General features: G+C 33.8%; 1 protein-coding gene, 1 long non-coding RNA gene and 1 other non-coding gene across 10 annotated transcripts; 1 reads left to right on the forward strand and 2 right to left on the reverse strand.

Moving 5' to 3' along the window:
* Nucleotides 1–14,944: 14,944 nt before the first annotated feature.
* Nucleotides 14,945–16,760, reverse strand: LOC108828160 (uncharacterized). Of its 8 annotated transcripts, none has more exons than XR_008944638.1 (7): nt 16,703–16,760; nt 16,468–16,608; nt 16,196–16,334; nt 16,047–16,086; nt 15,421–15,884; nt 15,270–15,323; nt 14,945–15,181 (listed from the first exon to the last, which is right to left on the reverse strand). It is a non-coding gene; the product is annotated as an uncharacterized LOC108828160 (long non-coding RNA). The 8 variants fall into 8 exon arrangements; XR_008944640.1 differs by having other exon boundaries at nt 16,196–16,340; XR_008944639.1 differs by having other exon boundaries at nt 16,196–16,385.
* Nucleotides 16,761–20,956: 4,196 nt separating this feature from the next.
* Nucleotides 20,957–26,911, forward strand: LOC130510849 (uncharacterized). The gene is made up of 2 exons (XM_057007541.1): nt 20,957–23,998; nt 26,880–26,911. Exon 1 carries the CDS (start codon nt 20,972–20,974, stop codon nt 23,432–23,434), a length of 2,463 nt encoding a protein of 820 aa, XP_056863521.1. The 5' UTR covers nt 20,957–20,971; the 3' UTR covers nt 23,435–23,998; nt 26,880–26,911.
* On the reverse strand, nt 21,521–21,627 carry LOC130512105 (small nucleolar RNA R71). Its single transcript, XR_008945666.1, has one exon. It is a non-coding gene; the product is annotated as a small nucleolar RNA R71 (small nucleolar RNA).
* Nucleotides 26,912–27,450: the final 539 nt, after the last annotated feature.

The raw sequence follows: 27,450 nt of genomic DNA on the forward strand, positions 1-27,450 counted from the left end.
AGAAGTACTTTTTAGTTTTTTTTTTTTTTAATTTGATGAGTGGGTGGATAGCTAATAATTATTAATCAAAGGGATGAATGTATTTTCTTCGTAATTTTTTTTCTGAAAATAATAATGTTAGAAATTATTATGCCAATTCTCTCTCTTTTATATATTTATTTTCTTACTTGCAAAGGTTGACCAATTGAGCATCCCACTTGGACTATTCGTCCCACTAAGAGAAAAGTTCCCAAAAAGTTGAATGATTTTATATTTGGTAACATTATCATATCATGTATAGATTTAATATCATACATTGAAAGTTTCCTTCATTATTGCTCTCGTGTGTCGTCTCGTATCATTAGTTCAGTCGGCATAGTATTTTAGATTTATCATAAAGCGTTACTAAAGGCAACACAAATTATCTACCGCCCCTCTGTTTCAAAAATAAAAAGTATGTTTTAGAGAGAAAAATTATGTTTCAAAAAATATATTTTTATATTTTCAATGAAACTTTTGTCAACTAATAATTAAAAATTTTGAAGTTCAAAAATATTAATTACATTTTATAAAATCTTATTAGTTTAAAAATATAGAAAATATAAATTACATAAAATCAAAATTTATAACTAAATTTAGTATGTTTTATTAAAAATGTGAAAATTCTAAATCTTATTACATTTTATAAAACACCGCATCATTCTAAGTGGTGTTTAAAAAAAGAGATTTGTTTCAAAATAATTGATGTTCTCGTTATTCTGGATAGAATTTAATATAATTTGAATTTTGTGAAAAATACTGTGTGTTTTTAATCGGTTGAATTAGTTTTATTTAATGATATTTTATGTAACCAAAATAAATTGTATAAAAGTTTGTAGTTTTTAGATTCATGCGCAAAATTTTTAAAAACTATTTATATTGAAATAGAGGAAGTATTAATTTGAACGGATGGCATACCATTTTTTCTTAATTTTCTCAGAGCTTTATTATGAATAATCTAGAGTATTAGATGAATTTGTATAGTGTTTGTGAATTTAAAAGAGTTGATATTAAAATTATGTGAATTTTGAAAAAAATATATACATTGACTTATAAAATTTGATCATAACTTATTTATAGATTGATATAGATTTTCATTAACAAGGATTACCAAAAGAAATTTTATTAAAGAGGCAAATTTATTCTATATACATATAAAGAGTAATAAAGAAATAAAAAAAATATTTATTGAATTATATGTTTTTAAATTCGAATTTTTATAAAAATATATTACTTTTTCGTTTTTCATATTTTTCTTTTTAAATTTTCTTTTTGGAATTTGAAATTCTTTTTGCAAACTATTTTTTAAAAAATATTTTCAAATTTTTAATATTTATAATTATAATTATCTATTAAAAATGATAAACAATAAATATAATTATATATTCAAAATTTTAAAGGTATGTAAAATTTAGTGAATTATTGTTTTGGATATATAATTTTGATTTACAGTGGAACTGATATCTGGTAAGAATTATCACATAAATTTTGAAAATCATATGGTTATTTATGATATTTTGAAAGTTGAGTCTTACGAGAAAATGAATAGAATTTTTGTTTTTCAATAACACTAGATTTATTTAGAATTAGAGAATCAGTAATAACGAAACTTTTTGAATATCAAGGAATTTGAATTGATTTTAAAAATTCTTAAACTAATAATAATAGATTATATTAAAAAATTTAAAATCCAATAACAAATAAAAATATAATCTCAAAATTTTCAAAGTTCACTAGAATCCACTTACCAATAATCCCCCTAAGTATATGTTAACTAAACGTGATGGAGAAAACATGTCTTGGGCAAAATACATAAATCCATTTAAGAATATATATTTTATATATCTATTTATAGTAACTAGAAAGTGATGAACAGGTGCCTTTAAATAACGGACCACAAGTCTGTTTACCTACCAATTTTAAGCCTCTGCACAAACGCATTGGCCCTTCATGTCAATTATTTAATTAGATATCATCTATTTTAATTAATTATTTCTAAAATACACATATGGATAGCGATCCCCACCATCTTGTTTAGGTTTGGTTCTCTCTTTTCTTTTTAGGTTTGGTTCTCTTAATCTCTTTCACCTATTAATTTAGTACTTTATGAAAAAGTTAGGCATATAATTTATTTCCAAAAACTTTTAAACAAGGTCACCACCATACCAATTATTTTGTTAGATATTTGATAGCAATTTTATGAATAACTATCTTAAATTTTAGTCCTATTTCACATGAGAGTCATCTATATTCACAGTAAAATTAAAATGACAATGTAAGAAGAAAACCGAAACCCATGCCTGCTGCCTTGTGCACTTGGCTAACTAACATACACAACAAACTAGCCATCAACCAAATGGCTAGCGACAATTTTTAAGATTTGGTATATACACCGTATCAGTTTTGAATTCGACTCCCTCTTAAAACTAAATTATCACTATTTGACTAGTCTTGGACTTGAGTTTTGGCCCAAATAATTTATGTGATGAATCGTAATAGATAATCGGTCTACCTCTTGAAATAGGACTAAAATTTACTCCAAAATAGTGCGGTGCTCAGCAAGACCGAGCTAGCTTTTTTTTAAGCGGATCATGTTCAGGTGGCTTTGTCATACTTGTGCATGGATGGCCTCATATTTTTTTTTTTCAAAAATTAGGTCTTTGATCCCCGACATATAACTATCCATACCGGTAATCGGTCTGTCTGACTCCCAAAAATTATTACCTCCGATTTTGCACGCCTTCACTAAAACATAAACCATGTTAGTTTTGATGATCCCGTAAAAACGTTGTTCGTGACATCATCTCCAAAATCGAAGTGTATTTAATCTTATACTTACGTTCCATAAAATCGCTCAATATTACCTAAACTCAAACCTGAGTTCTTACGATATGTCATATGTGGTCCAGATAGTTGAAAAGAAATGTGTTAACGTTTATAATGACTTTTCGTTTGGTCTGACATATTATAAGAAATGTCAAGAGAAAACACAGCAAAAAGCAATGTATTTTTGGAGTAATTGACGAAGAAAGTTAATGTGTAACCCTCTGTTGGGTTTGGACCGTTTGGTCTTAGCTTTGTTATTTGTTTTGGCACGTCCAATAATGCCTTTGTCTGCTATACTCATCCAACCAAAGTTAGGTTACCCATCCTATACACGCTGTTATTATCATTATCTTTTACCCCTATTTACTATCGATGATCTAAATCACTTTTCAGTTTACATATTGCTTCTTTAAGTTAAACAAAAAAATGCTTCTTTAAAGTAATTACATAATTAAATTATCTTTTTTTATCAATACTTAATTAAATTATCTTTTATCCCTTAATCCTTAATCCTGATGATAGTAAAAAAAAAAATCCTGATGATAGTAAAGGTTTCGGCTATGAACAAAAAATACACTTCATATTATATGTTCCTTTTCTGATAAAAATGTTATGTCATATTATATGTTCTTCTCTCCAGTATGTGAATATATGGATCTCAATCCAAAAATTTTAGCTATTAAAAGAAAAAATACAACCTATAAATTTATTATTATTATCACATATGGAAATATAGACTAACTACTTAAAAACATTTATTGCTGTATAAAAAGATTAACTAAATGGTGACATAGGAAACTAAGAGAATAATCAATTTTCTACTCATTCATTAGAAAATACACCATTTATGAATTTTTTTTGCTATTTGATTCCTTGTCATTCTAAATTTTAAACAAAAACTGTAAAACATAAACATTCCTAATCAAAATTGAAATGTAATAAAGTAATAAATATTCTTTTTCATTCTTTTTATTTTTTCTATTCAATTTCATATGATTGTATGACATTTGAGTTTTTTTTTTCTAAACGGGACAAGTTATCATAGTTTATCTTAACATTTTGAGAATTAAGTGTTTGCAGTTTACCATAGAATTTTTAAAATATATAATTTCAACATGAAGGATAAATATTATTTTTATCCCAACAAATAATGGTTTGTAATAGAATTGAATAAAATAACTTAATTAAAGCAATCAATCTTTTAAAACAGATATTTTTTTTAAAAAAATTAGCTTTCTCTGTGTTTACTGGAAATACTTATGTTTTATATTATCTTTATAATTTTATTAATAATATTTTAATTGTTAGTTATATATTAGAATATTTTAATATAATAATACACTGTCGCACATGTAATTATTTACCACTAAATAATATTTGAGGATTTGTCAAAATGACCTAAAACTTGATTTTAAATGGAAAAATATATTTTAATTTCAATCAAATGCAAAAATAACATAAAAGTCTAGTAAAATTACAACAACCTCTTATGACCAAACGAAAAACCAATAATTTTTATGAATATAATCCTGAGAAATCTTTTGTGGTTTTGTAAGTCTTCTGTGGATTTGTAAGTCTTCTGTGAGAAAACTTTCCGGAAGTCTTTTCATATATTAGATTTTAAAAAGAACTTATATGGAAGTCTTCTTGGCGAACAGATTTTAAAAAAAATGCAAAACTCATTATTAGATCTAGTGAAGTTTATTTATAGCTTCTCCAAGTACACATCACTTTTAATGAAAGTGGCTCACTCGTTCTTGATAAAGAATCATGAACTTGAGTAATTATAATAAACTTATAAATTTTGAAATTAAAAATTTTAGATTTTGAGATGAAATAAGAGACAAAGTGAAACGGAAATGGCTTGTGTGTGTGTAAAAAATAAGAATATGAAAATATAGATATTAATTTTATGTATATTTAGAGCTGAAAATTGGTTATTCATGGCAGTTAGTGTATTGATGATAATAGCAATGTTGTAAATAAAATAGGAAAATGATTATAGAATAAAATCTATTTGTTTTTAACGTAATGATATTTTCGTAAATAATCCAAACTTTTAAGGAGGATAAGAAGATAAAAATTCCAACAAAATTAAGGGTTAATTTTGAATTTTATTTTGTTTGAGTCATTTTTGCAAAACCAATGATATTTTTGTTTTACTACAAGAACTTTTCTATATATTTTATTATTTAAAAAAAATTAAATTGTAATAATTATTAAAATATTATACGTATATACATTATTTTGATTTTCAAATAAAATATATTATATTATTTATATATTCCGTAAGTCATTAATTTATCAGGCTATGATAAATATATTTTTGGCATCACTATAATATTTATAATTAAGTAACTGAATAGATAAATTATTTTATAGTTTATAAAATCAAACTAATATACATAAATAAATTGTATATTTAACATGTGTTTTTCATATAAATAAATAAAGGTATTTTAATAAACGCAATAAAAATCAATTTATAATTAAATAACCCTTACAGATTTTTTTTTAAACAATTTTTTTGTTTACTTTTTAAAATTTATGATTTCATGTTTTAATACATGTTGGAACTTAATCAAATCGTTGAATAGATTTTTACAGTTGGAATTAAATCTTATTCTTCACACGGTTAATATTTTATTTAAATATAATAAAACTGAATTTTGTTGTTAAAAAAAAACAAGACGTGATCATTATGCGAATAAATTAGACAAATAAAAATAATTTTAAACGCATGTATGATTGCACAATAATATTAAATAATCTACTAGTAATAAATTAGGTTTCTCATTACGAAGAGTTGGTCCCTCGCCGCCAGACCAGTGTCCTCAGGAGAATGTGTGGCAGACTTGTTTCCACGACGACATGTACACTAAAGATTTTATTATTTTTTGCTTAAGACATGTATATTATTTATTATAATGAGAACAAGTTAATTAATCCCAAACATTGAACTAGGTGTGGAGATTTGAAGAGAGAGTATGACCAAATCATTTAGTATTTTTAAATCAAGAGGTAAGACGACGAAATTGTAATTTTTTTGTTAGTAACAATACAGATTCATATTGTAATTTGTAATATGGGTCGAACCGATATTTTAATGGAATGTAGGCGATCTTCTTTGAAGACGCTGTGATTAATATATGCATTTTAAATGGGTCTATATTATCTGTTTCAAAATAGATGATATACAAAAAAGTTCGGTGTTTCAAAATAAATGATATTTATATTTAAATATAATTTTTAACTTTGCTAAAAAATTATGTAATCAATAATATTTTCTAATTGGTGAATAATTATTTATTTATATTTTAAAGATATTTTTAGATAAAAAGCAAGTGTTATAATTGTTCTGCACTATCATAACTATAAAATTTCATGTATAATTTTTGTTCTTTTTGTTTAGATTTTTCAAGTTTCTTGTAACAATAATTTATACTTATGAGACATGTAAGATATTTTCTATTAACGATAGAAGTTGTAAGAGAAAATAATAAATAAATAGTTTATTGAAGGTGGAATTAAATAAAAGGATGACATGTTTTCTAAATAATAATATTAAATAATGGAATCGGACCCACAAGTAACATTGCTTTCTAAAGAGTTCAGATGATTGGTAAAATTAAAAATTAATCATCTATGTTAATACCTCATCCACAACAAAATAGAGAAAACATAGTTATAGAAAAAGAAAAGAAAAATCGAAAGTGGTGGTTCACATGTCATCAACAATAAGCACCATCCATCGAAATATCGAATCATGGCATCCCTCACAAAATTCTTATCCACACGACACGAGAAGCAAAGCAGTTCCAAAACAGTATCTTTGTCAGTTCGGTTCAACACGTTCAAATCTAGACAGCTTCAAACATTTGGGTCCTACCAATGATTTGCTATGATGGAGTCTGATTCTGATTCTCCCATATATAAAAAGAATATATGTAAGTGTGAATCATGATAATGACGACTTTGATGACAGTTAATCCACTCATTAATTCTAAGCTTTAACATTTTTAATGTTTTCTTTTCAATATTATATTGGTTTTAAATATTTTCTCCAAATTAAAAGTTCTAATCCAACTTTACGGAAAGCAAACTATATATATTTTCTCCAAACTAAAACATTTAATAAAAGTTAAAAATTTTAAATAGGCTCCAAAATTATTATTTTTTCTCCACTCTAGAAATATGAGATATAAACTATTTAACTAATATAACTGTAACTAATTAGTATATGATTCACGCCTTAAATTGTCTTGAATTTCGTTTTGTATTGAACTCAAAACAGCAAGTAAGAAACATAGATAACACTGAAATTTGTGTACCTAGTGTTTACCGCATCCCTCCATCGTAGAAGAGTCGCTATATTCACCGGAATTGGGATTGAACCAGCAAGATCACTAGAACTGCTCGAATCGAACTATGAGTTACAACCTCCAGTGTCGTCTCTCTATCTCACTCAATTGCAACAACCTCGATCATTTCAGTCTCTTAGCTCAACTACTCAAGCGTACTAAGGACTCTTTAACTCTATATCAAAAAGACACACCGACCCCCGTTTCATTACTTTAGAGTAAAAATCCTGGTTTACCTAAACCAACCCCAATTAAACCGAGAGAAGAGACTAGACGACTTAAAAATAGATAGATACAATCTTCAAATCTCCACTTTGTCTTGTATTTCTTACTCCTATAGTGCTTTAAGATGACCACTTACATTTCCTTCAACATGAGCAAACCGCTCACTCTCCATGAACACATTCATGCAGTAACCTTCCTGAGAAAAACCCTCTCAGCTTCTGACCTCCTGACAAACCCGCTCATCCGCAGACTCCATCCGAGTCTACACTTGAATCTTCAGTTTCTCGAAACTCTCAGCAGCTCCAAAGCATCTCGAAGCTTGCCGACTGGAAAAACCTTTGTAAAGATATCTGCAGGATTGTATGCAATTGATATCTTCACCACTTTAATGTAACCTTGTGATATAAGATCCCTTATAAAATTGTACTTGATCGCCATGTGTTTTGTTTTCTCATGAAACAATGCGTTCTTAGCCAGTGCTATTGCATTCTGAGAATCACAAAGAATCTTCACAGCTTCTTACTTAAAACCCAGCTCATTTTGAAAACCATGTAGCCACATAGCATCTCTCACAGCTTCAGTCAGTGAAATATACTCAGATCCCGTTGTAGAAAGCGCCACCATCTTCTGAAAACTAGACTTCTAGCTTACGACATTTTCTCCCACTGTAAAAGTCATTCCAGAGATTGATCTTCTCCTATCTAAGTCTTCTCCATAATCAAAATCACAGTAGCCTTCCACCACGAAATCTTCTTCATTTGTGGAACACAAAATAACTCGTCTGGTCTCCCTGATGTATCGCATGATCCATTTCACAGCCAACCAATGATCCTTCAATGGTTTGCTCATGAACCTACAAACCAGTCCCACTGCATATGCTAAGTCATGTATGGTCTCAATTATTGCGTACATTAAACTACCGACTGCACTCTGATATGTCACTGTCTTCATTCTTTTCTGATGTTCTCTGAACTTCTTCTCAGTAGCTGACATGAGCTTGAAATGAACTCCCATTGGCGTCAAAACACCATTTACTTGATCCATTCCAAACGTATCTAGAATTTTCTGTAAATAGTGACCGTGAGATATAGTTAGTGTTCCTTTAGCCCTGTCTCTAACTATTTCCATTCCCAGAACCATCTTTGCTTCACCGAGATCCTTCATCTCAAATTATGTACTAAGAAGCTTCTTCAGTTTATTCACATGATCATTTGCCTTTGACGCTATCAAGATATCGTCTAAGTACAAGAGTAGAAAGACACACTGCTTGTCTTCCATCTCCTTGAAGTAAATGCACATATCAAAGTTACTTCTCATGTAATCATGCTTCGCCAGAAACTCATCAAACCGAGTATTCCACTGATGACTGTTTCAAACTGTACAACGATCTCTTTAGTAAGCAGACTTTATCAGGATGCTTCTTATCAGTGTATCTTTCAGGTTGCTCCATATATATCGTCTCATCAAAGTAACCGTGCAAGAAAGAAGTTCAACAACACTTGCCGAGCTACGATCACTGAGTAAGTGAAGAAATTCGTTCCAACATGAGATGTCACATAAGCTGAAAGAGAAAGTGAACTTGGAGATTACTAGAGTTGAAAAGGAGATGAAAAAGAAGCTAAAGATTGTGACAGTGGCTATGGTGATTGTAGGAGCAGTCATGGGAATATGGCCTTCTATTATTGTCTGAGCAAGTTCTACTGATCGATTGCTTATTGTTTGAGGTTATTATGTTCGAATTAGCTCAAGTTTGCAGTGTTTTCTTTATGATCGACTTTTAAACACTCGATGGCTTATTGTTTGATTCTTTGTGTTCAAAGCTAGATTAGTTCACAATCGGTGATTTATTTTTTGATTTCATTGTTTTCAAAAGTAGTTTTAGTTTATAGTAGAATGATTAAAGAGTAACAGTTCCAGAAAAATCTGTAACAATCAGTTTCTGTTTACAACATTGTCTAATTTGTTTCTTTTCGAAGCTAGTTTCAAGTAGAATGGTAGAATAGTGTAAATTTCAGTAGAAATTCAGAGAGATGACATACCAAAAATCAAGTAATGATAGAAGAGTGATAACATGTCTAAATATTTGGATGGTTTCAAAATTAACTTGTCAAGAACGTGTAATGAACGAGAGAGAACACGTTTTACAAAAATATACTTTAGGAAACACGAAAATTTAGAAAAGTATCTTAACAGATTTCAGAGAGATTTAGGGAATATTTATATTACAAATTTGGCAGAATAGATATTCTGCTACCTGTAAAATGTAAATATAATGGTAGACTGTGTAGTCTGGCTAATGTAAAATATAGTATTCTAGTAGATAATGAAATAATACATTCGTAAATTATTGGTACATAAGTAGATTTTGTGATTCCGTATTAGTAGATATATAAGAAATAATAGTTCATAAAATCTACTGTAGTTTAGATCTTTAGGAAAATTGCAGCTGGTTTATTCTGCGGTGGTATAATGATTATCATTAGGTAGATTTCAGGGTCTGCGAGCTGCATATATCTATGTAGTTAACCTAAACTACAATCTACATTTTCACATACACTAAATTTTGTTTTCTGCTATTCATAGATCAAAAAGTGAAATTGTGTTCCACTATAGTCAACCAAACTATTTTTCATATGCTTATTTCTTGTTTATGTAGATATTGTCTAATTTCCATATTTTTCTGACTCTTAAAATAATTGATATGAATTTTTAAAGTTAGACCATGGATATCTGAGTCCAAAACGTACCAAAAAGAGATTTATGGCAAATGAAAAATGTAATTGTTTTTCTGTTCCGTTTGAGAAATTTTTTCTAACAACAATTATATTGTTATGAATTATTGTCTATTATGACAGAAAATTATGTCATAATAACTTTATTTATTTGTAGTGAAGTAAACTTATGTTCCCTTTAGTTAATTTACGGAAGCGGGATTCTTCATTTCAGCGCGAGGTGGTGGTGACTTTCTCGTGAGAAGGTGAAACGATTGTTTTGAGGTGTTGTTGAAAATCGGATCCACGGATCTTCCCTCTATACTATTTAGTTGCTTTGAGGACAATGGCTTGAGCTTCAGAAGCAAGGGGTTTCTGGTTGGGATGGTGGAGGTGAGTTAGTTGTGGAGTGTGACCTTGGTCTATTTAAATACCAGCTTTGCATCGGCAAATGCTCTCCAATATGTATAATTTTCTTTGGTCTTCGCTTCCTTTTTTTTTTAATTTGATACGTTTGGTCTCGTTGTTTTTCATTTGTGGTGGAATTTTCTATTCCTTCTTCAACTTTCTTGTTTATTTTTCGTCGAATATCATTTTATCGTCGTGTTCGCGATATATGGAGCCTCCGAAAAAGGATAGTGTTAGTTTATGTGGCTGCCACAGCATTGGTTAAAGTCTAAGTTCGTTTTGGGATTGATTGGTTGGTGCTATAACTTTAGAATTTTTACTTTAGAAAATAGATTTTGAATTTTTTTCTTCGGCTTTATTTTTTTTTGCTGTGAATTTATTTTCGAAACACTTGATAAAAGCTGTAGAAATTTGATTTTAAGAGCTAAAATATTTTATTTTCTAACTTTTTTGCTGTACCTTTATTTTTTCTTAAAAAACTAAAGTATAATTGCTTTATAAAATGTTTTAGAAAGAAAAATGGTTTTCCAAAGCACCTACATCCATTACCATCACTCCTTTTAAATTCCGGTTTTCCATTTTGTATCCAAACAGTTTAGTGTTTGTTTGAACTTTGAACTAATTTGCTATGTTCTAGTTTTAGCTTGTTTTCTATTTTCTATTTGTTTTTTATTTTTCGTTGTCGTTATATATTAAAAAAACCAAAAAATAGATGAGGAACTGTAAAAAAGTCTGTAATTGAATATATTAGGGTAAAGGAAACGTTGCATCTTGCTTTCAAAAAAAAAAAAGAAGGAAACGTTGCATCTTCAAAATCTTTCTTATATCACCGAAGCTAAATAATCTTCTGTACAGACGTTATTTTACATAGAAATGAAGACAAATGTAATTGTTTAATTAAGGACAGACTGATGGAAGAATGATGAATGGATTGTCTGATACTTTTTATCATCTTTCCGGCTTTGCGGCCAGCCAGACATATTGTCTGCATTTTGTCTAAATTTTATTTTACTTTATTTTCTAATTATTTTCTTACGCCTACATAAAATTATTTACACACATACACATAATAGTCTTTAAATAACCATTGTAGACTTGATAAAAAAAAACCATTTGTAGACAAGTTATATAAAAATAGTTTTTTTTTGTTATTATTCTACTTTCCAAGATCTATTATGAAAACGGTTTTTAATATGCCATTTATATGTTACAAAATGTTTATTCATTTGTGCTTTTACCTATTATAATCAAGTTTTGATTCAATTAACTTTATTTTAGTGAACGCGCAACTGTTAATAAATATAAAACATATACTTTCATGATAACGTTATGAAACTACGACTAGAAAATTAATAATTCAACAAAAACTGAATATCTGCAAAGCAAATAATATAAATGTTTCATAAATATATATTATATGTTGTTGAACATATTCTCTATTCAGAACTAACTAGTGGAATCTTTATAATAAAGTTTTCAATCGAGTTATATATGAGATTTGTAACTTTGTTATTAAAAAGAAAAATTATTGTGATTTCGATCGTTATTGTGTGTAAGGTATGAGTGTTCAAAGTTTCAAAAAAAAGTACGAGTGTTCAAATAACTTCTCCAAATGTATTTCTAACTGTGTTTCATGTCTTAAGCGTGTGCATAATTAAAGGTATCATACTCATATCATATTCGTGATATATTCCAAATAGTTTCCACGCATAATCATCCCTTTAAATCAGTTAAATTTTTTGCCTTTTATTTAAATAATTGGTGTGTAGGCGTTTAGACTTTTTGTTAGAGAACTATTCCCCAATTCTAATTTTTTTAGAGGGTGTTATTGGTTTACATATTTTTATGGATTTGAAAATACAAATAAAATCAAGTGTTATTGGTTTTGTGATTTTATAATATATATTCAAATCAAGTGTTATTGGTTCTATGATTTTAAAATCTATATTAAAATCCATTGTTATTGGTTTTATGATTTCAAAATAGATTTTAAAATCAAGTGTTATTCAATAATAATGATTTGGTTAAGGATTTGATTTAAAATTAGATTAGAATGGATTTATGAATGATTTTAAGTTAAAAATACAAAGGAGCAAATATTGCATTGAACCTTGTTATTTTGACAAGTTTCGTGTATGTATTACATATGTTAATTATTAAAGGCACTCACAAAAAGATACAAGACTTTTGTCAACGGTAGTCCTTGAAAGTTTTCATTTAAATGTCAAGCACTCACACTTTTGTAAGTTTTCTATTTTTTTTTATTTTTCAATTGTCCAATTGCTAACATTTTCCTAAATAATAGTTTTCTACTTTCTATCGTAATGGTCTATTATCATTATATATACTAGATTTTTGAACCGCGCTACGCACGGTTTGTATTTTTGTAAGTATAATTTTTGAATTTATTTTTATATTAACTAAGAATTTTAAGTTTTTTTTTATTTTTTCTTTTTTTCTCTTTACCCATCAAAATTTACTCTGTTTCACAATAATCATGTTTTAAAAAAATAAGTTTAAAATTTATCATATTTTTTATTAGGTAACAATGATAATTTGTAAACTTTAAAAATAAATAATTTAACTTACTATTAACTGAATAATAAATGTTTTATTTATAATTGAAGCTATGTGAATGAAATAAATGTTCAATGCATGACTTAAAACCTTTTTTGAAAATTTTGACATAAAACCTTTGGCATCAACATCTTTGTTATTTGAGAATTGTATGTTCATATTTATGATTAAATAATTTATTTTCTTTAACATGAATTTATAAAAAAAAATTGTAATGTATCCGTTGTTTTTTATCATATTTTTTTTTACTGTCTTATTATTTTATAGATTTTTGAATTATGCGTGTATATTTAAAACCTACATTTAAATTATGTTCATCAAATAAATTTTTGTTGTTATTTAAATAATAATATATTAAAATAAATTAACTTTAGTATTGATTTTTAATTCATATTTAACTTATTGAGTTTGGGATAGTTAGTAATGGTCATCTACCCATCTTTTTTTTTGGTAAGAAGAATAACCTTTGAGACATCATAATAACAATAAGATATGAAATACATGATATTAAATGTACTAAAAATGTGTAATTATGTTACCATGTTTTTAGTTCATCTTTCATATCTATTTTCTTATAAAAATTAATTTGTAAATAAAAATTAAAGAAATTATTTTGATTAGGAATTACACGAAACTACTCTTCTAAAATGAATATTCTATAGCTAATATCATTCAATGAAAATATTAGTTTAGTTATTATTCCGTCAGTTTTATTTTCAAGTGTCATTTTAAAATTGTGTACACAGGGGAAAAAAAAATTAATTTTGTATATAAGAACATCTTTACCAACACATATGATCACATTTCAACTAATAAAAATATAAACTGACTCGTAAATTTTGTATCGAAATTCTGAAACAACATTTATTTTATAATGAAGTATTTCTGTACAACAATACTTAATATAAAACAGAGAAAGTATTGTGTTATTTATTTTATATCATCAACTTTAAGTTCAACTGAAACTTGCTTTTACGCTATATGTAAATGCTTGGGGTTTTATTATTTTATTTTCTTTAGTCAATCTTCCAGCCATAATTTTGAACTTTCTGATAAATATTTCATTTTTTACATATTTTGTCTATGGCTTTTAGATCCACTAATAAGAAGCTAAGACGAATTCTGAACCGCAAAATTAAAAAAAAATATAAGTAACTGTAATTTGGAGACAATTTGTAAACTAAACCACATGCACTGAGACTCAACAATGGTGACCTCGACATAAACACCAGGCTCAGTGGTAATGGAAGTAGTCTGCGTCACTACATCCGGAGAACGCTTAAATGGACGGAGCGCAAGTTTCTCCTATGTTTTGGTTCTTAAAATACATAAAAGAAAAAGAAACATGTAGTAATTAACATAGCAATATGATAGATATGTCAACCATAGGTCAAACTCGGACCAATAGTGTGTAATTCACATAGAAATTAAGAGTGGAAACTGGATTATATATATTCACTATCTTTGATTAAGTATCTTACAATGATATTTATGAAGTGCTTACATATAGAACCAAGGGTAATATACCCATTTAGATGTAATTTTGTCTTCTAGATTTCTATGTGAGAGTAAACAGTTGACAATATGAAGATCACTCATGATGTGACTCCCACGTAAATCCCTGAGCAACTGGTTTGTGTTGATATAGAAGTGAGTGTGAAACTATATTTGATGATGTCTCTCACGGATAAACTATGGCTTTATTAAGCCATATAAACTCTATTATCAGCAAAACAGAAGTATAGTCCTCTAATCAAAGTTTTAAAAGAGTTTCAATTAGAGAACGAATAATTGTTATTTCTACAGAGAACGTGTAAATGACGTTAAAGGCTTAAATCAAATAATGAATACACACATTGTTCACACTGTTAAAATAGCAGCTCATAAAAGGTGCATACCACATTCTCCTCATTAGTACCACACACTTCATCTCCCACTAAATCCAAAACAGTAGTCTCATTTCTCATATAACAAACGTAAAACACTCAGTTTCACCACCTGTACTCTCTAATTTGAACAAAACCCACCAAACATACTTGCTTCTTTTCAAACTCACTTCAAAAACATGCAACAACAAAAAAAAATGAATAAAAACTTGGAACTTCATAACCATGTTCAGATCAGTTTTTTTTTTTTGCTTTACCATGAACACCATCAGATTTGGCGTGGCAATCTCTTTACAATTTGCACATGTCACCTAACAATGTTGCTAAGAGGTCATCATCGGAAACAGTAAAAGAGATTTGCTTATCAAAAATGTTTAAAGAGATAGAGTAGGAGGAAGTTTTCTACACCTGTTAGTTTAGGTTGGGAAGTGATGATTATCCACACAACAGTGATCTCTGCTCCCGACGTGAACACAACATAGCTGATTCCGGGTCACCATATATCTGCATACATGGGGAGAAAACCTACGCAATATGAAATCAGCATTTTCTTTTAATTAATATAAGATTCAAGAAGAAATTCAGAGGGTGTTGTGCATTCGCTTCGGCTGTGAGATTGTCATTCCTTAATGCAAAGAAAGCTCTACCAAGTACTCAAATTGCCATGATGACCCACTGAAATTGTGCTTTAAGATTAACGATTATGTTAGAGGTCTGATGGCTAAAATGGTGACTTCAATCGGATACTCAGAGATCCTCTCAACAGAAACTCAGCTGCACTTTTTCACATTTGTTCTACTCGGAAGAGGAGCAGAGAAATCTCCTAGCACTTTTTAACCGTGCAGAAAATCAGCAACGCGGGGAATATCATCCTGAATCAAAACAGCAAACCCATTAATAGAGCTTAAGTCACAACATTGGTCTTTTTGAAGAAATTCAATAATTTTACTTATTGAATAAGGTAAATATGAATTAGTTTGTGAAGAAATTAATAAAAGAAGAAGATACACATTTGGAAAAAAATAAGAAATTACTGTCGTCTGCCAGCTTTCACTCTATCACCAAAGCTATTGTCTGAAATACAGTGAAATTAAAAGAGCAGAATCAAAGAAATTAGTTGATGCAGTATTCAAACCTACATAGAAACTGCAGGTTTAAGAAGCGAGGAGAACGAAACCAATACCACTAAGGCACTAACTATGACCTTGACGTATTTCTGTTTTTGTAGGACCATATCCTCGTGACGAAGCTTGGCGGAGTCTCCTGCTGCAGCGCTCCTGTCTTTCTCCCAGGCCTCATTCTCAAAGCCTTTGCTCTTTCACCTTGGTCTCTCCAAATAAAACATAAAGTCATGCTTAGATATGTCTGTGACCCTAATAAGTGATCATGATCCTATAATGAGATGACTGATACAAACACTTACTCAAGTTTAAAAGAGCGCAAGAGAGAAGATACCTCAAAATGTTGATTAGATGACATAAATATTTGGGTAGGTTCTGCAAGAATCATTTTTTCCTCAGTTTTTTTGTAGAGATGTTGCGTAGTCAAAATAACAGCAAGCTATCATCACCTCCTCGAGGATTTACCTTCAAGAAGCTAGAACAATTGTGTAAATATGGTTTAGAGTAGTAAAAACCTCAAAAAGAACTAAAACTGAAGTACCGAACATGCAAGATAAAAAGATCACTACCTGTAGCTAAAACATAGTCTAGAAACATGACATAGCCTTCAGAGATGTCGTGAAGAAGTGATGGTAGGAGTTTTGAGGGCTCCTAAGTCAAATGATAGTATAGTGGTAGTAAGTTGTCGAACCAAATCTGAGGGATTCAAATACAGAGAGAATGCAAGTATTTGCCTAATCTAAGTGCAATCAGTGAATTGAATGGTTTTTAAACTAAAACTAGAATGCAAGCAATAAAAATGATACTTTTAAGCTATTGGAAAGGAGAATTCATGGGTATAGGGATTTCAGACCTTGGGTGATCAAGTTTCGAACTAAGGATGACAAATGAACCAATCAAACTATTAACCTTAAGCCTAGACACAATTCTAAGCAAGCTCTATGTCTAGATGAATGCTCATTTGCTAACATGTCTCAAACATCAAATGTCTTTGGTTGAATAACATGCAAGCAATCATTACTAACAAGTCTATTAGCTATCTTAGCATCTTTAACAACAAATATCTTTGGCAAAGTACACTAAGAGCCTAGGAGAGTTGACTCAGGCATTTCATCAAACACCTTTTGGGTGGGAAATGTCTAGAGATCACCCTTTGAGTGGCCTACTCAAATGATGCATTAAGATCACTCTACTAGCAAGGAACAAGTATGATCTACACCTAAAACATCCTAGAACTAGCCTAATCACCCTTAATCACCCTAACCCATGAATCCAAAAGGTGATTACTCACTAATCTCCATGATTCCTCTTAAACCCATGATGGATTTCAGATGAATCATATAGAGAAATAGAAGAGAAATCACAAGAACAATCACAAATCAAGCCAAAAATAAATCTTTTTCTTGAGAGAGTTTGTGTTCTTCAATAGATCAAAGATAATCTGCCAAAAGGTGGCTACAACATACTTAAACATTAGGTTTTTCAGAGTAAAAACGTGCATAAGAAATTGCAAAAAGGTCCTTGAAAAATCATAAAATCGTGTAGCAAAAGGGGCTGGAGCGACCTTGGGGGGTCGCTCTGAGAGGTCGCTCCAGCCTCCATTTTTGTGTCTCCGGGCGATGAAAACGCGAGCTACTTAGGTGGGTCGCTCTGGTTGGTCGCTCTGGTTGGGAGCGACCTTGGGGGGTCGCTCCGGAAGGTCACTCTGCGGTTCTCGACCAGGATGGATATGCCTCTAGTAAATTGATCATAACTCCTTCATTACATCTCCAAATGACTTGAAACCACTTCCATTAGAAAGCTAACTCAATTTCCTGTGTCTCCACAAAATCTTAGCAACAGAAGATTTCTCTAAGGCCTCCATCCGTGCTCATCTTTCACCTCTTTTTTTATCACATTGCTTCCAAATGTCTCCAAGAACTCCATGTGGTGTTCCAATACCTGATGGAGACATATGTATGCCAAATGCAACCTAAACATGTCTAAATCCTAATCTATATGATGAAAATGCTTATGAATGAATAGCTAAAACAAAGCAAATATGCAAGATATCAACTCCCCCACACTAGTCCTTTACTTGTCCACAAGTAAACTTTCAAGAACCAAGGAGAAAAGGGTTGAAGATGGGGACTCATAACCAAAAGAAACTCTTCTTAGTTCTCAACCTAACAACCTTGCATAATCATACCAAATAGCAAGAGTAAGGATTTTATCCATCTCTAACTTCTCTAGGCCTATCTCAGCTCCTTTGATCTCTACACTCATTAATCATGCATCTACAAACCACAAATCCACCATCTCTCTAACATTCAGGAAGCAAACTCAATAGACATCTCACAAATGGTCAACTGGTCCAAGTCATTTGGTTTGGTAAGACAAAGGCTTTAATGCAAGTGAAATCAGAGGTTCAAAATGATCTTTTAAGGTGGTTTACTCTCAAAACAAAGAAGCTTTGACATTACACATAATATATCTAAGAAAGGGATCAACTCATGCATACAATGTTCAATCTCCATGGTTCTACCCTTTCCCAAACACACAAGATATTCAATTATTCCTCAATGTCAAACCCAACTCACATCTCTCACCAAAAGATCCCAAGAACATTTTCCACATCAGACTCTTTCTTTTTGAAATCAATAAGGGATTTTTCACAATTTTAAAACAAATCTTAGCTCCTAACAACTTTGCTAGTCCCCTTTTTCATTCTTTTTTTTTCTTTTTTTTTTTTCTTTTTTTTTTCTTTTACTTTTTTTTTATATTTGGGGGCCAAGACTTTTCACAATAAGGGCTAGATACTTCTCCACTTATCCCATAAAGACTAATCATTTAATCACAAAGAGTCAAACCTTTCATATTCCCAAATCACAATCACAACACTCACCCCCTTCCTATAGCTAGACAATAGAGTGACTAATCTAGCAAGAATGGAGACTAAGCATTGTCGTTCCCAATACTCTCAACATTATGCACATGCAAAGCTTTCCAAAGAGGCCTCACTCAACAAATAATGATGGTTTAAAAAGGAGGTATGGGTTTTGGGAGTGGAGTACCACTTGAGTTTGTCAAAAAGATTGGTAAAAAAGATGGGACAACTCAAGTGTGTATATCCATGACTTAGTACACAAGGGACCATATGCAAGAGACATTAAAACAGGAGCTTGCTTCAAAGAGAGAGTATCAACAGTCAAATGAGTTTCAAGAGGAGCATTCAAGGCGCGAAGTTTACAAGCTTTCTAAAGGGTGCTCAAGCTACTTGTCATGATTACAAAGGTCAACAAATTCAGTACTTAGCATGAGCTCTTTTGATGTCTTGCATATTTGCATTGTTTTAACCATTCATTCATAGGCATTTGCATCATATAGATTAGGATTTAGGCATGTTTAGGTTGCATTTGGCATACATATGTCTCTATCAGGTATTGGAACACCACATGGAGTTCTTGGAGACATTTGGAAGCAATGTGCTCAAAAAGGGGGTGAAATATGAGCATGGATGGAGGCCTTCGAGACATTTTCTGTTGCTAAGATTTTGTGGAGACACATGAAATTGAGTTAGCTTTCTAATGGAAGTGGTTTCAAGTCATTTGGAGATGTAACGAAGAAGTTATGACCAATTTACTAGAGACATATCCATCCGGAGCGACCTGACCGGAGCGACCCTGGCTGGCCGCTGTGACTTCACTCCTGGAGCGACCTCGGCGCAGCGACTCACCCAGCCCGCTCGTCTTCTTCGACCAACCCGCAGCGACCACCCGGAGCGACCCCTCCTGGTCGCTCCACCCCTTTATGCTACCCGATTTTATGATTTTTCAAGGACCTTTTTGCAATTTCTTATGCACGTTTTTACTCTGAAAAACCTAATGTTTAAGGATGTAGTAGCCACTTTTTTGGGCAGAGAATCTTTGATCTATTGAAGAACACAAACTCTCTCAAGAAATTAATCTCTTTTTGACTTGGTTTGTTATTGTTCTTGTGATCTCTCATCTATTTCTCTACATGATTAATCTGAAATCCATCATGGGTTTAAGAGGAATCATGGAGATTAGTGAGTAATCACCTTTTGAATTCATGGGTTAGGAGACTAAGGGTGATTAGGTTAGTTCTATGATGTTTTAGTGTAGATCATGTCATCTCCTTGCTAGTAGAGTGATTTCAATACATCATTTGAGTAGGCCACTCAAAGGGTGATCTCTAGGCATTTCTCACCCGACAGGTGTTCGATGAAATGCCCGAGTCAACTCTCCTAGGCTTTTAGTGTACTTTGCCAAAGACATTTGTTGTTAAAGATGCTAAGATAGCTAATAGACATGTTGTGACTGATTGCTTGCATGTTATTCAACCAAGGACACTTGATGTTTGAGATGTGTTAGCAAATGAGCATTCATCTAGACATAGAGCTTGCTTAGAATTGTGTCTAGGCTTAAGGTTGTTTGTTTGATCGTTTATTGTTCATCCTTAGTTCGAATCCTGATCACCCGAGGTCAAGTTCCTATACCCATGAGTTCTCCTTTCCAATAGCTTAAAAGTATCATTTTTATTGCTTTGCATTAGCTTTAATCATTAGTTTAGAAATCATCAAATCACTGGCTGCACTTAGATTAGGCAAATACTTGCATTCTCACTGCTTTGAGTCCCTCAGAACTGGTTCGACATTCATCACTATCCTACAACATTTGTTTTAGGAACTTTGAAATTCCTAGCATCAAATTGGCGCCGTTGCCAAATTCTGAGTTTGATTTGAACATTGAGATTTAGTCATTTGCTTGAGACTAAGTCATTTTTATTTTTTTTAAGTTACTGATTCTCTTCTTCACCTCTTTGTGATTTTCAGGTGTATGAACTTGAGGAGCAAGGGTACATCAAACCTTGTTCCAAGAGCCACAGACATCAGAGCTTTGGAGAGAGAGTGTGCTAGAAAAAGAAGAGAAGAAGAGCAACAAGCTCAACTGCAGCCACTGGAAGCTGCAATGGAAGAACAACAAAATCCTCAGAACCCCAATGGACCTCAACAGCGACCAGCTCGCCCCATTGGCACTTATGACCGCCCCAACATCCATGGTCCTAGACTTGGAATTCGAGCACCAGCTGTGGCTGCTAACAACTTTGAGATCAAGTCAGGACTGCTCAACTGCATAGAGAACAACAAGTATCATGGTCTGGCTGTGGAGGACCCATTTGATCACTTGGATAAGTTTGACAGCTACTGTGGTATGTCAAAGACTAATGGTGTGTCAGAGGATGCTTTAAAGCTCAAGCTATTCCCCTTCTCTTTGGGGGATAAGGCACGTCAGTGGGAGAAGTCTCTACCAAGTGACTCCATCACCACTTGGGAAGACTGCAAAAAGGCATTCTTGGAGAAATTCTTCTCCACCTCAAGAACTGCTAAGTTGAGGAACGAGATCTCCAGCTTCCAACAGAAGAACTTGGAAGGATTCAGTGAAGCTTGGGAGAGATTCAATGGTTACCAAGCTCAGTGCCCACACCATGGTTTTTCCAAGGAGAGCTTGCTGAGCACATTCTACAGAGGTGCTCTTCCTAAGTATAGAGCCAGACTGGATACAGCTAGCAATGGGTTCTTTTTGGGGAGAACTGAGGAAGAAGCAGAGGCTCTGGTTGACAACATGGTTAAGAGTGATGCAGTCTACAGTGGAGACCATGACAGAAGCAGTAGAGGTGATGACAAGCACACAAGGAATGAGATCAAAGCTCTTCAGGAGAAGATTGACACACTCATTGCTGATAAGGCCACACAAGCGCAGGTGAACTTTGTTGGTAACCCACAACAGGAGATACCTCCTACTGTCAATGAGGTTGATGGTTTGGAAGGGCAAGAAGAATTGTGTTTCATCAACAGCAATGGTAGCTGGTACAAGAAGGAACCCAACTTTCAGTACAACAACTACCAACAGAAGCCCTATTCCAACAACCAGCAGAGTGGTTATCAGCCAAGAAACAACCAGCAGAGCAACTATCAGCCTCAGCAAAGCCCCTCTCCTAGCTCTTCTGCCCCTCAAGAGAGCAGCACTGATGCATTACTGAAACAGATCTTGGAGTCTCAGACTAGAAGTGAGAAGCATGTGGGCTATGAGCTGAAGAACCTTCACTCCAAGATTGATGGGAGCTACAATGAGCTCAACAACAAATTCTCCCACCTTGCTTCTTCTGTCAAGAATTTGGAGAATCAGTTTGCTTCCATGAGCACCCACCAGAATCGTCAGCCAGGATCTCTACCTGGAAAATCTGATCAAAATCCCAAGGACGCAAAAGCTGTCACACTCAGGAGTGGTAAGCAGTTACCTCCTAGAACCCTCACCAAGGATGCTGAGAAACAAGGTGAGGAGATAGCCATCAATCTAGATGATGAAGTGGTCATTGTTGATGAGAAGACAGATGATGAGATCTTGGAGAAGATTGAGAAAGATAAGGGTAAAGGAAAGGTTGGAGAAGAGAAGAAGACAACAAAAGATGGTGAATCTGCTGCTCCAGCAGGTGAGAGCTCTTCTGTCCCTCCTCCCTATGAACCCAAGCTTCCATTCCCTGGTAGATTCAAGAAGCAGCTGCTACAGAAGTACAAGGCTTTGTTTGAGAAGCAGATGAGTGAAGCTCAGGTTACAATGCCCATCATTGATGCTTTCATGCTGATTCCTCAATACAGCAAGTTCTTGAAAGATGCTGTAACTGCTAAGAAGAAGGAGATGGAGGGCATGATGGTTCTGAGCCATGAGTGCAATGCCATCATTCAGAGGCTTAATGCTCCAGAGAAGCTAGAGGATCCAGGATGCTTCACACTACCTTGTGCTCTTGGACCTATGGTTTTTGAGAAATGTCTCTGCGATTTGGGAGCTAGTGTCAGCTTGATGCCTTTATCTGTGGCAAAGAAGCTTGGCTTCACTCAATACAAGAAGTGTAGACTCTCTCTGGTGTTAGCTGATCGTTCAGTGAAGTACCCTGTGGGCATCCTAGAGAACCTCCCTGTGAAGATTGGAGGGTATGAGATACCTACAGATTTTGTGGTGCTTGAAATGGGTGAGGAGGCTCAAGACCCATTGATTCTTGGAAGGCCATTCTTAGCTACAGCAGGAGCTATTGTGAATGTGAAAGAAGGCAAGATTGACCTCCATTTGGGTAAGGCGAACATCCTCCACTTTGACATCAAGGAGAAAATGAAGAACCCCACTGTGTTTGGACAAGCCTTCATCATTGAAGAAATGGGCCCTCCTGCTGATGATCACCTTGGTGAGCTACCACCTGAGGAAGATGGGGTGTTAACTCCACTTTCTGCACCTACTCCAGCCTGATCCAAAGGAGGCAAAGTCAAGCTAGAGACTTAAAACAAGCTCACTTGGGAGGAAGTCCCATGAGTATCCTTGTATATATTGCATTAGTATTTTTATTTTCATCTTACTGCATAAAGCAATGGGAAAATGAAGTTGTGTGCAGGTAAAAATAGGCAAAAGGAGTGACACAAGGACGAGCAGAGCCCAACGACCAGTCACAGCGGCTCTGCCTGGTCGCTGTGACTCCATCAGCACGGAGCGGTCTTGGCGCAGCGGCTGATCCCCGTCGCTCGCTTCATTCTGGAGCGACCTCCCACAGCGGCTCATGGAGGTCGCTGTGAAGACATCACCAGCAGCGACGCACCCGCAGCGACATGTCCCCATCGCTCGTCTTCTTCGGCAGCGGTTAACTGGAGCGGGTCTCCCTGGTCGCTGAGAAGCCATCACCCGCAGCGACCCTACCTGGTCGCTGTGACCTCACCGAGCCGGAGCGGCCAGCCTCAGCGGGTAGCACAGGTCGCTCGTTGTTCCGAGCAAACCTGGAGCGACCCATCACAGCGGGTCCCCTACCTCGCTCCACTCCAGGTAACCTGCAACCCTTGTTTATCCCAGTTTTTCTTTGCATTTTACCTTTCCATTAGGTGTCTCCCTCACACAGAGACTGTGTGATTTAAGTGTGGGGGAGGTACCAAGTATTTGATCATGTTTGCTTTGATGATTCTGAGTCTCATGCATTACATTTTACATTCTTATTTGCATAGAAAAACCAAAAAAAAAGAAAAAATTTAAAAAAAAAAAAAAAAAATTTGAAAACACACAAAAAGAATCATTTAGTGTATCATTTGCATACTTTAGGATTGAGTCTAGAAGCATATAGGTTGCATTCATTTGCATTGGGAGCTGATTTAAAACGCCTTGTAGGGAGCATTGTCTAGCCTTGTATAGTTCATGCACCTCTCTTGAAAACCTTGTAAGCTTTGTGCCTTGAAAACTCTCTCTGAAACTCAATCTCTTAAGCCAACTACAACTTTGAATCGAACTGAATGAACTTAATTTCTTGCTCATGGTCCCTTGTGTGCTAAGTCATGGATATTCACACTAGAGTTGTCACATCTTTTATGCCGATCTTTTTGACAATCTCTAGTGGCATTCCACTCCCTAAAACCCTCTCCTCCTTTTAAGCCTTAATTGTTTGTTGAGTGAGGCCTTTTTCGGAAAGTCTTACATGCGCATAATCTTGAGAGTATTGGGAACGACAATGCTCAGTCTTCATTCTTGCTAGATTGCTTACGCTATTGTCTAGCCATAGGTGGGGGTGAGTGTTGTAAAGTTTGAACTTGAAAGTTGAATGGGAATGAATGAACTCTTGTGCTTAATTGTCTTATTGGGAATTGTATAAACCTCTAGCTCAAAGTTGTGAAAGTCTTGGCCCCCAAAAAAAAAAAAAAAAAAAAAATAAGAAAAAAAAAAAGAAAAAAAAAGAAAAGGGGGCTAGCAAAGTGAGAATGAGCTTAGAGGCTGTGTTTTAAAAGTTTAAATATTTCCCTTGATTGAGAGTTTGTGGATGTGTTCTTGAGATTTTTGGGTGAGAGATGTGAGATGGGTGTAACTTGGGATTTCAATTGTGTCACTTGTATGTTTGAAAAAGGGTAGAACAATGAAGATTGAGCATTGTATGCATTAGTTGATCCCTTTCTTAGATATATTATGTGCAATGTCAAGGCTACTTGTTTTGAGTGTTAAACCTTGAAGATAATGAGTTATGAAACCTTTGATCACTAGAGCGAAAAAGCCTTCCCTTACCCAAATGACTTGGACCAATTGACCATTTGCATAGAGCTCACTTGTTGTATTGCTTAATGAATGTGAGAGTTGGCTGAATTGAATGTGTGAATGCATAATGTTGAGTTGAGACAGGCCTAGAGAAGCTAGAGGATAATAAGAGAGAGTGTGCTAGTACTGAATTCTTATGTTGAAGCAAGTGCTTTTGTGTTTCTCTTGGCTATGAGCTCCCACTTTCAAACCTCTTCCCCTATGAGTCCCAGAAAGTTCACTTGAGGACAAGTAAAGGACTAGTGTGGGGGAGTTGATGTCTTGCATATTTGCATTGTTTTAACCATTCATTCATAGGCATTTGCATCATATAGATTAGGATTTAGGCATGTTTAGGTTGCATTTGGCATACATATGTCTCTATCAGGTATTGGAACACCACATGGAGTTCTTGGAGACATTTGGAAGCAATGTGCTCAAAAAGGGGGTGAAATATGAGCATGGATGGAGGCCTTCGAGACATCTTCTGTTGCTAAGATTTTGTGGAGACACATGAAATTGAGTTAGCTTTCTAATGGAAGTGGTTTCAAGTCATTTGGAGATGTAACGAAGAAGTTATGACCAATTTACTAGAGACATATCCATCCGGAGCGACCTGACCGGAGCGACCCTGGCTGGCCGCTGTGACTTCACTCCTGGAGCGACCTCGGCGCAGCGACTCACCCAGCCCGCTCGTCTTCTTCGACCAACCCGCAGCGACCACCCGGAGCGACCCCTCCTGGTCGCTCCACCCCTTTATGCTACCCGATTTTATGATTTTTCAAGGACCTTTTTGCAATTTCTTATGCACGTTTTTACTCTGAAAAACCTAATGTTTAAGGATGTAGTAGCCACTTTTTTGGGCAGAGAATCTTTGATCTATTGAAGAACACAAACTCTCTCAAGAAATTAATCTCTTTTTGACTTGGTTTGTTATTGTTCTTGTGATCTCTCATCTATTTCTCTACATGATTAATCTGAAATCCATCATGGGTTTAAGAGGAATCATGGAGATTAGTGAGTAATCACCTTTTGAATTCATGGGTTAGGAGACTAAGGGTGATTAGGTTAGTTCTATGATGTTTTAGTGTAGATCATGTCATCTCCTTGCTAGTAGAGTGATTTCAATACATCATTTGAGTAGGCCACTCAAAGGGTGATCTCTAGGCATTTCTCACCCGACAGGTGTTCGATGAAATGCCCGAGTCAACTCTCCTAGGCTTTTAGTGTACTTTGCCAAAGACATTTGTTGTTAAAGATGCTAAGATAGCTAATAGACATGTTGTGACTGATTGCTTGCATGTTATTCAACCAAGGACACTTGATGTTTGAGATGTGTTAGCAAATGAGCATTCATCTAGACATAGAGCTTGCTTAGAATTGTGTCTAGGCTTAAGGTTGTTTGTTTGATCGTTTATTGTTCATCCTTAGTTCGAATCCTGATCACCCGAGGTCAAGTTCCTATACCCATGAGTTCTCCTTTCCAATAGCTTAAAAGTATCATTTTTATTGCTTTGCATTAGCTTTAATCATTAGTTTAGAAATCATCAAATCACTGGCTGCACTTAGATTAGGCAAATACTTGCATTCTCACTGCTTTGAGTCCCTCAGAACTGGTTCGACATTCATCACTATCCTACAACATTTGTTTTAGGAACTTTGAAATTCCTAGCATCATCTTTACAAGGTTGAAATCCCCCTAATGCATGAATGCAACCTATATGCTTCTAGACTCAATCCTAAAAATGCAAATGATGCAACTAAATGATTCTTTTTGTGTTTTTCAAAATTTTTTATTTTTTTGGATTTTTCTATGCAAATAAGAATGTAATATGCAATGCATGAGACTCAAAATCATGGAAACAAACATGATCAAATACTTGGTACCTCCCCCACACTTAAATCACACAGTCTCTGTGTGAGTGAGGTACCCAATGAAATTTTAAAGTGCAAAGGAAAACTGGGAGAAGGGAGGTTTCCAGTTACCTGAGACGGGAGCGATGTGGAAAGGTCGCTGCGGCAGGTCGCTCCCAGCTGGAGCGACCTCGTGACGTCGCTGCGGAGACCTCGCTCCACGGTCAGTTTCTGTGTTTCCACTCGCGTGTGACGCGAGCGACCTCGGCATCTCGCTCTGGACATGTCGCTCCCAGGTGGAGCGACCTAGAGGTGTCGCTGCGATGAGATCGCTCTGGTGTCCGACTTTCTGCTCAATCCCTGCACACAAC

Source organism: Raphanus sativus, chromosome 4 (genome assembly GCF_000801105.2).
Source record: "Raphanus sativus cultivar WK10039 chromosome 4, ASM80110v3, whole genome shotgun sequence".
Taxonomy (NCBI): domain Eukaryota; kingdom Viridiplantae; phylum Streptophyta; class Magnoliopsida; order Brassicales; family Brassicaceae; genus Raphanus; species Raphanus sativus.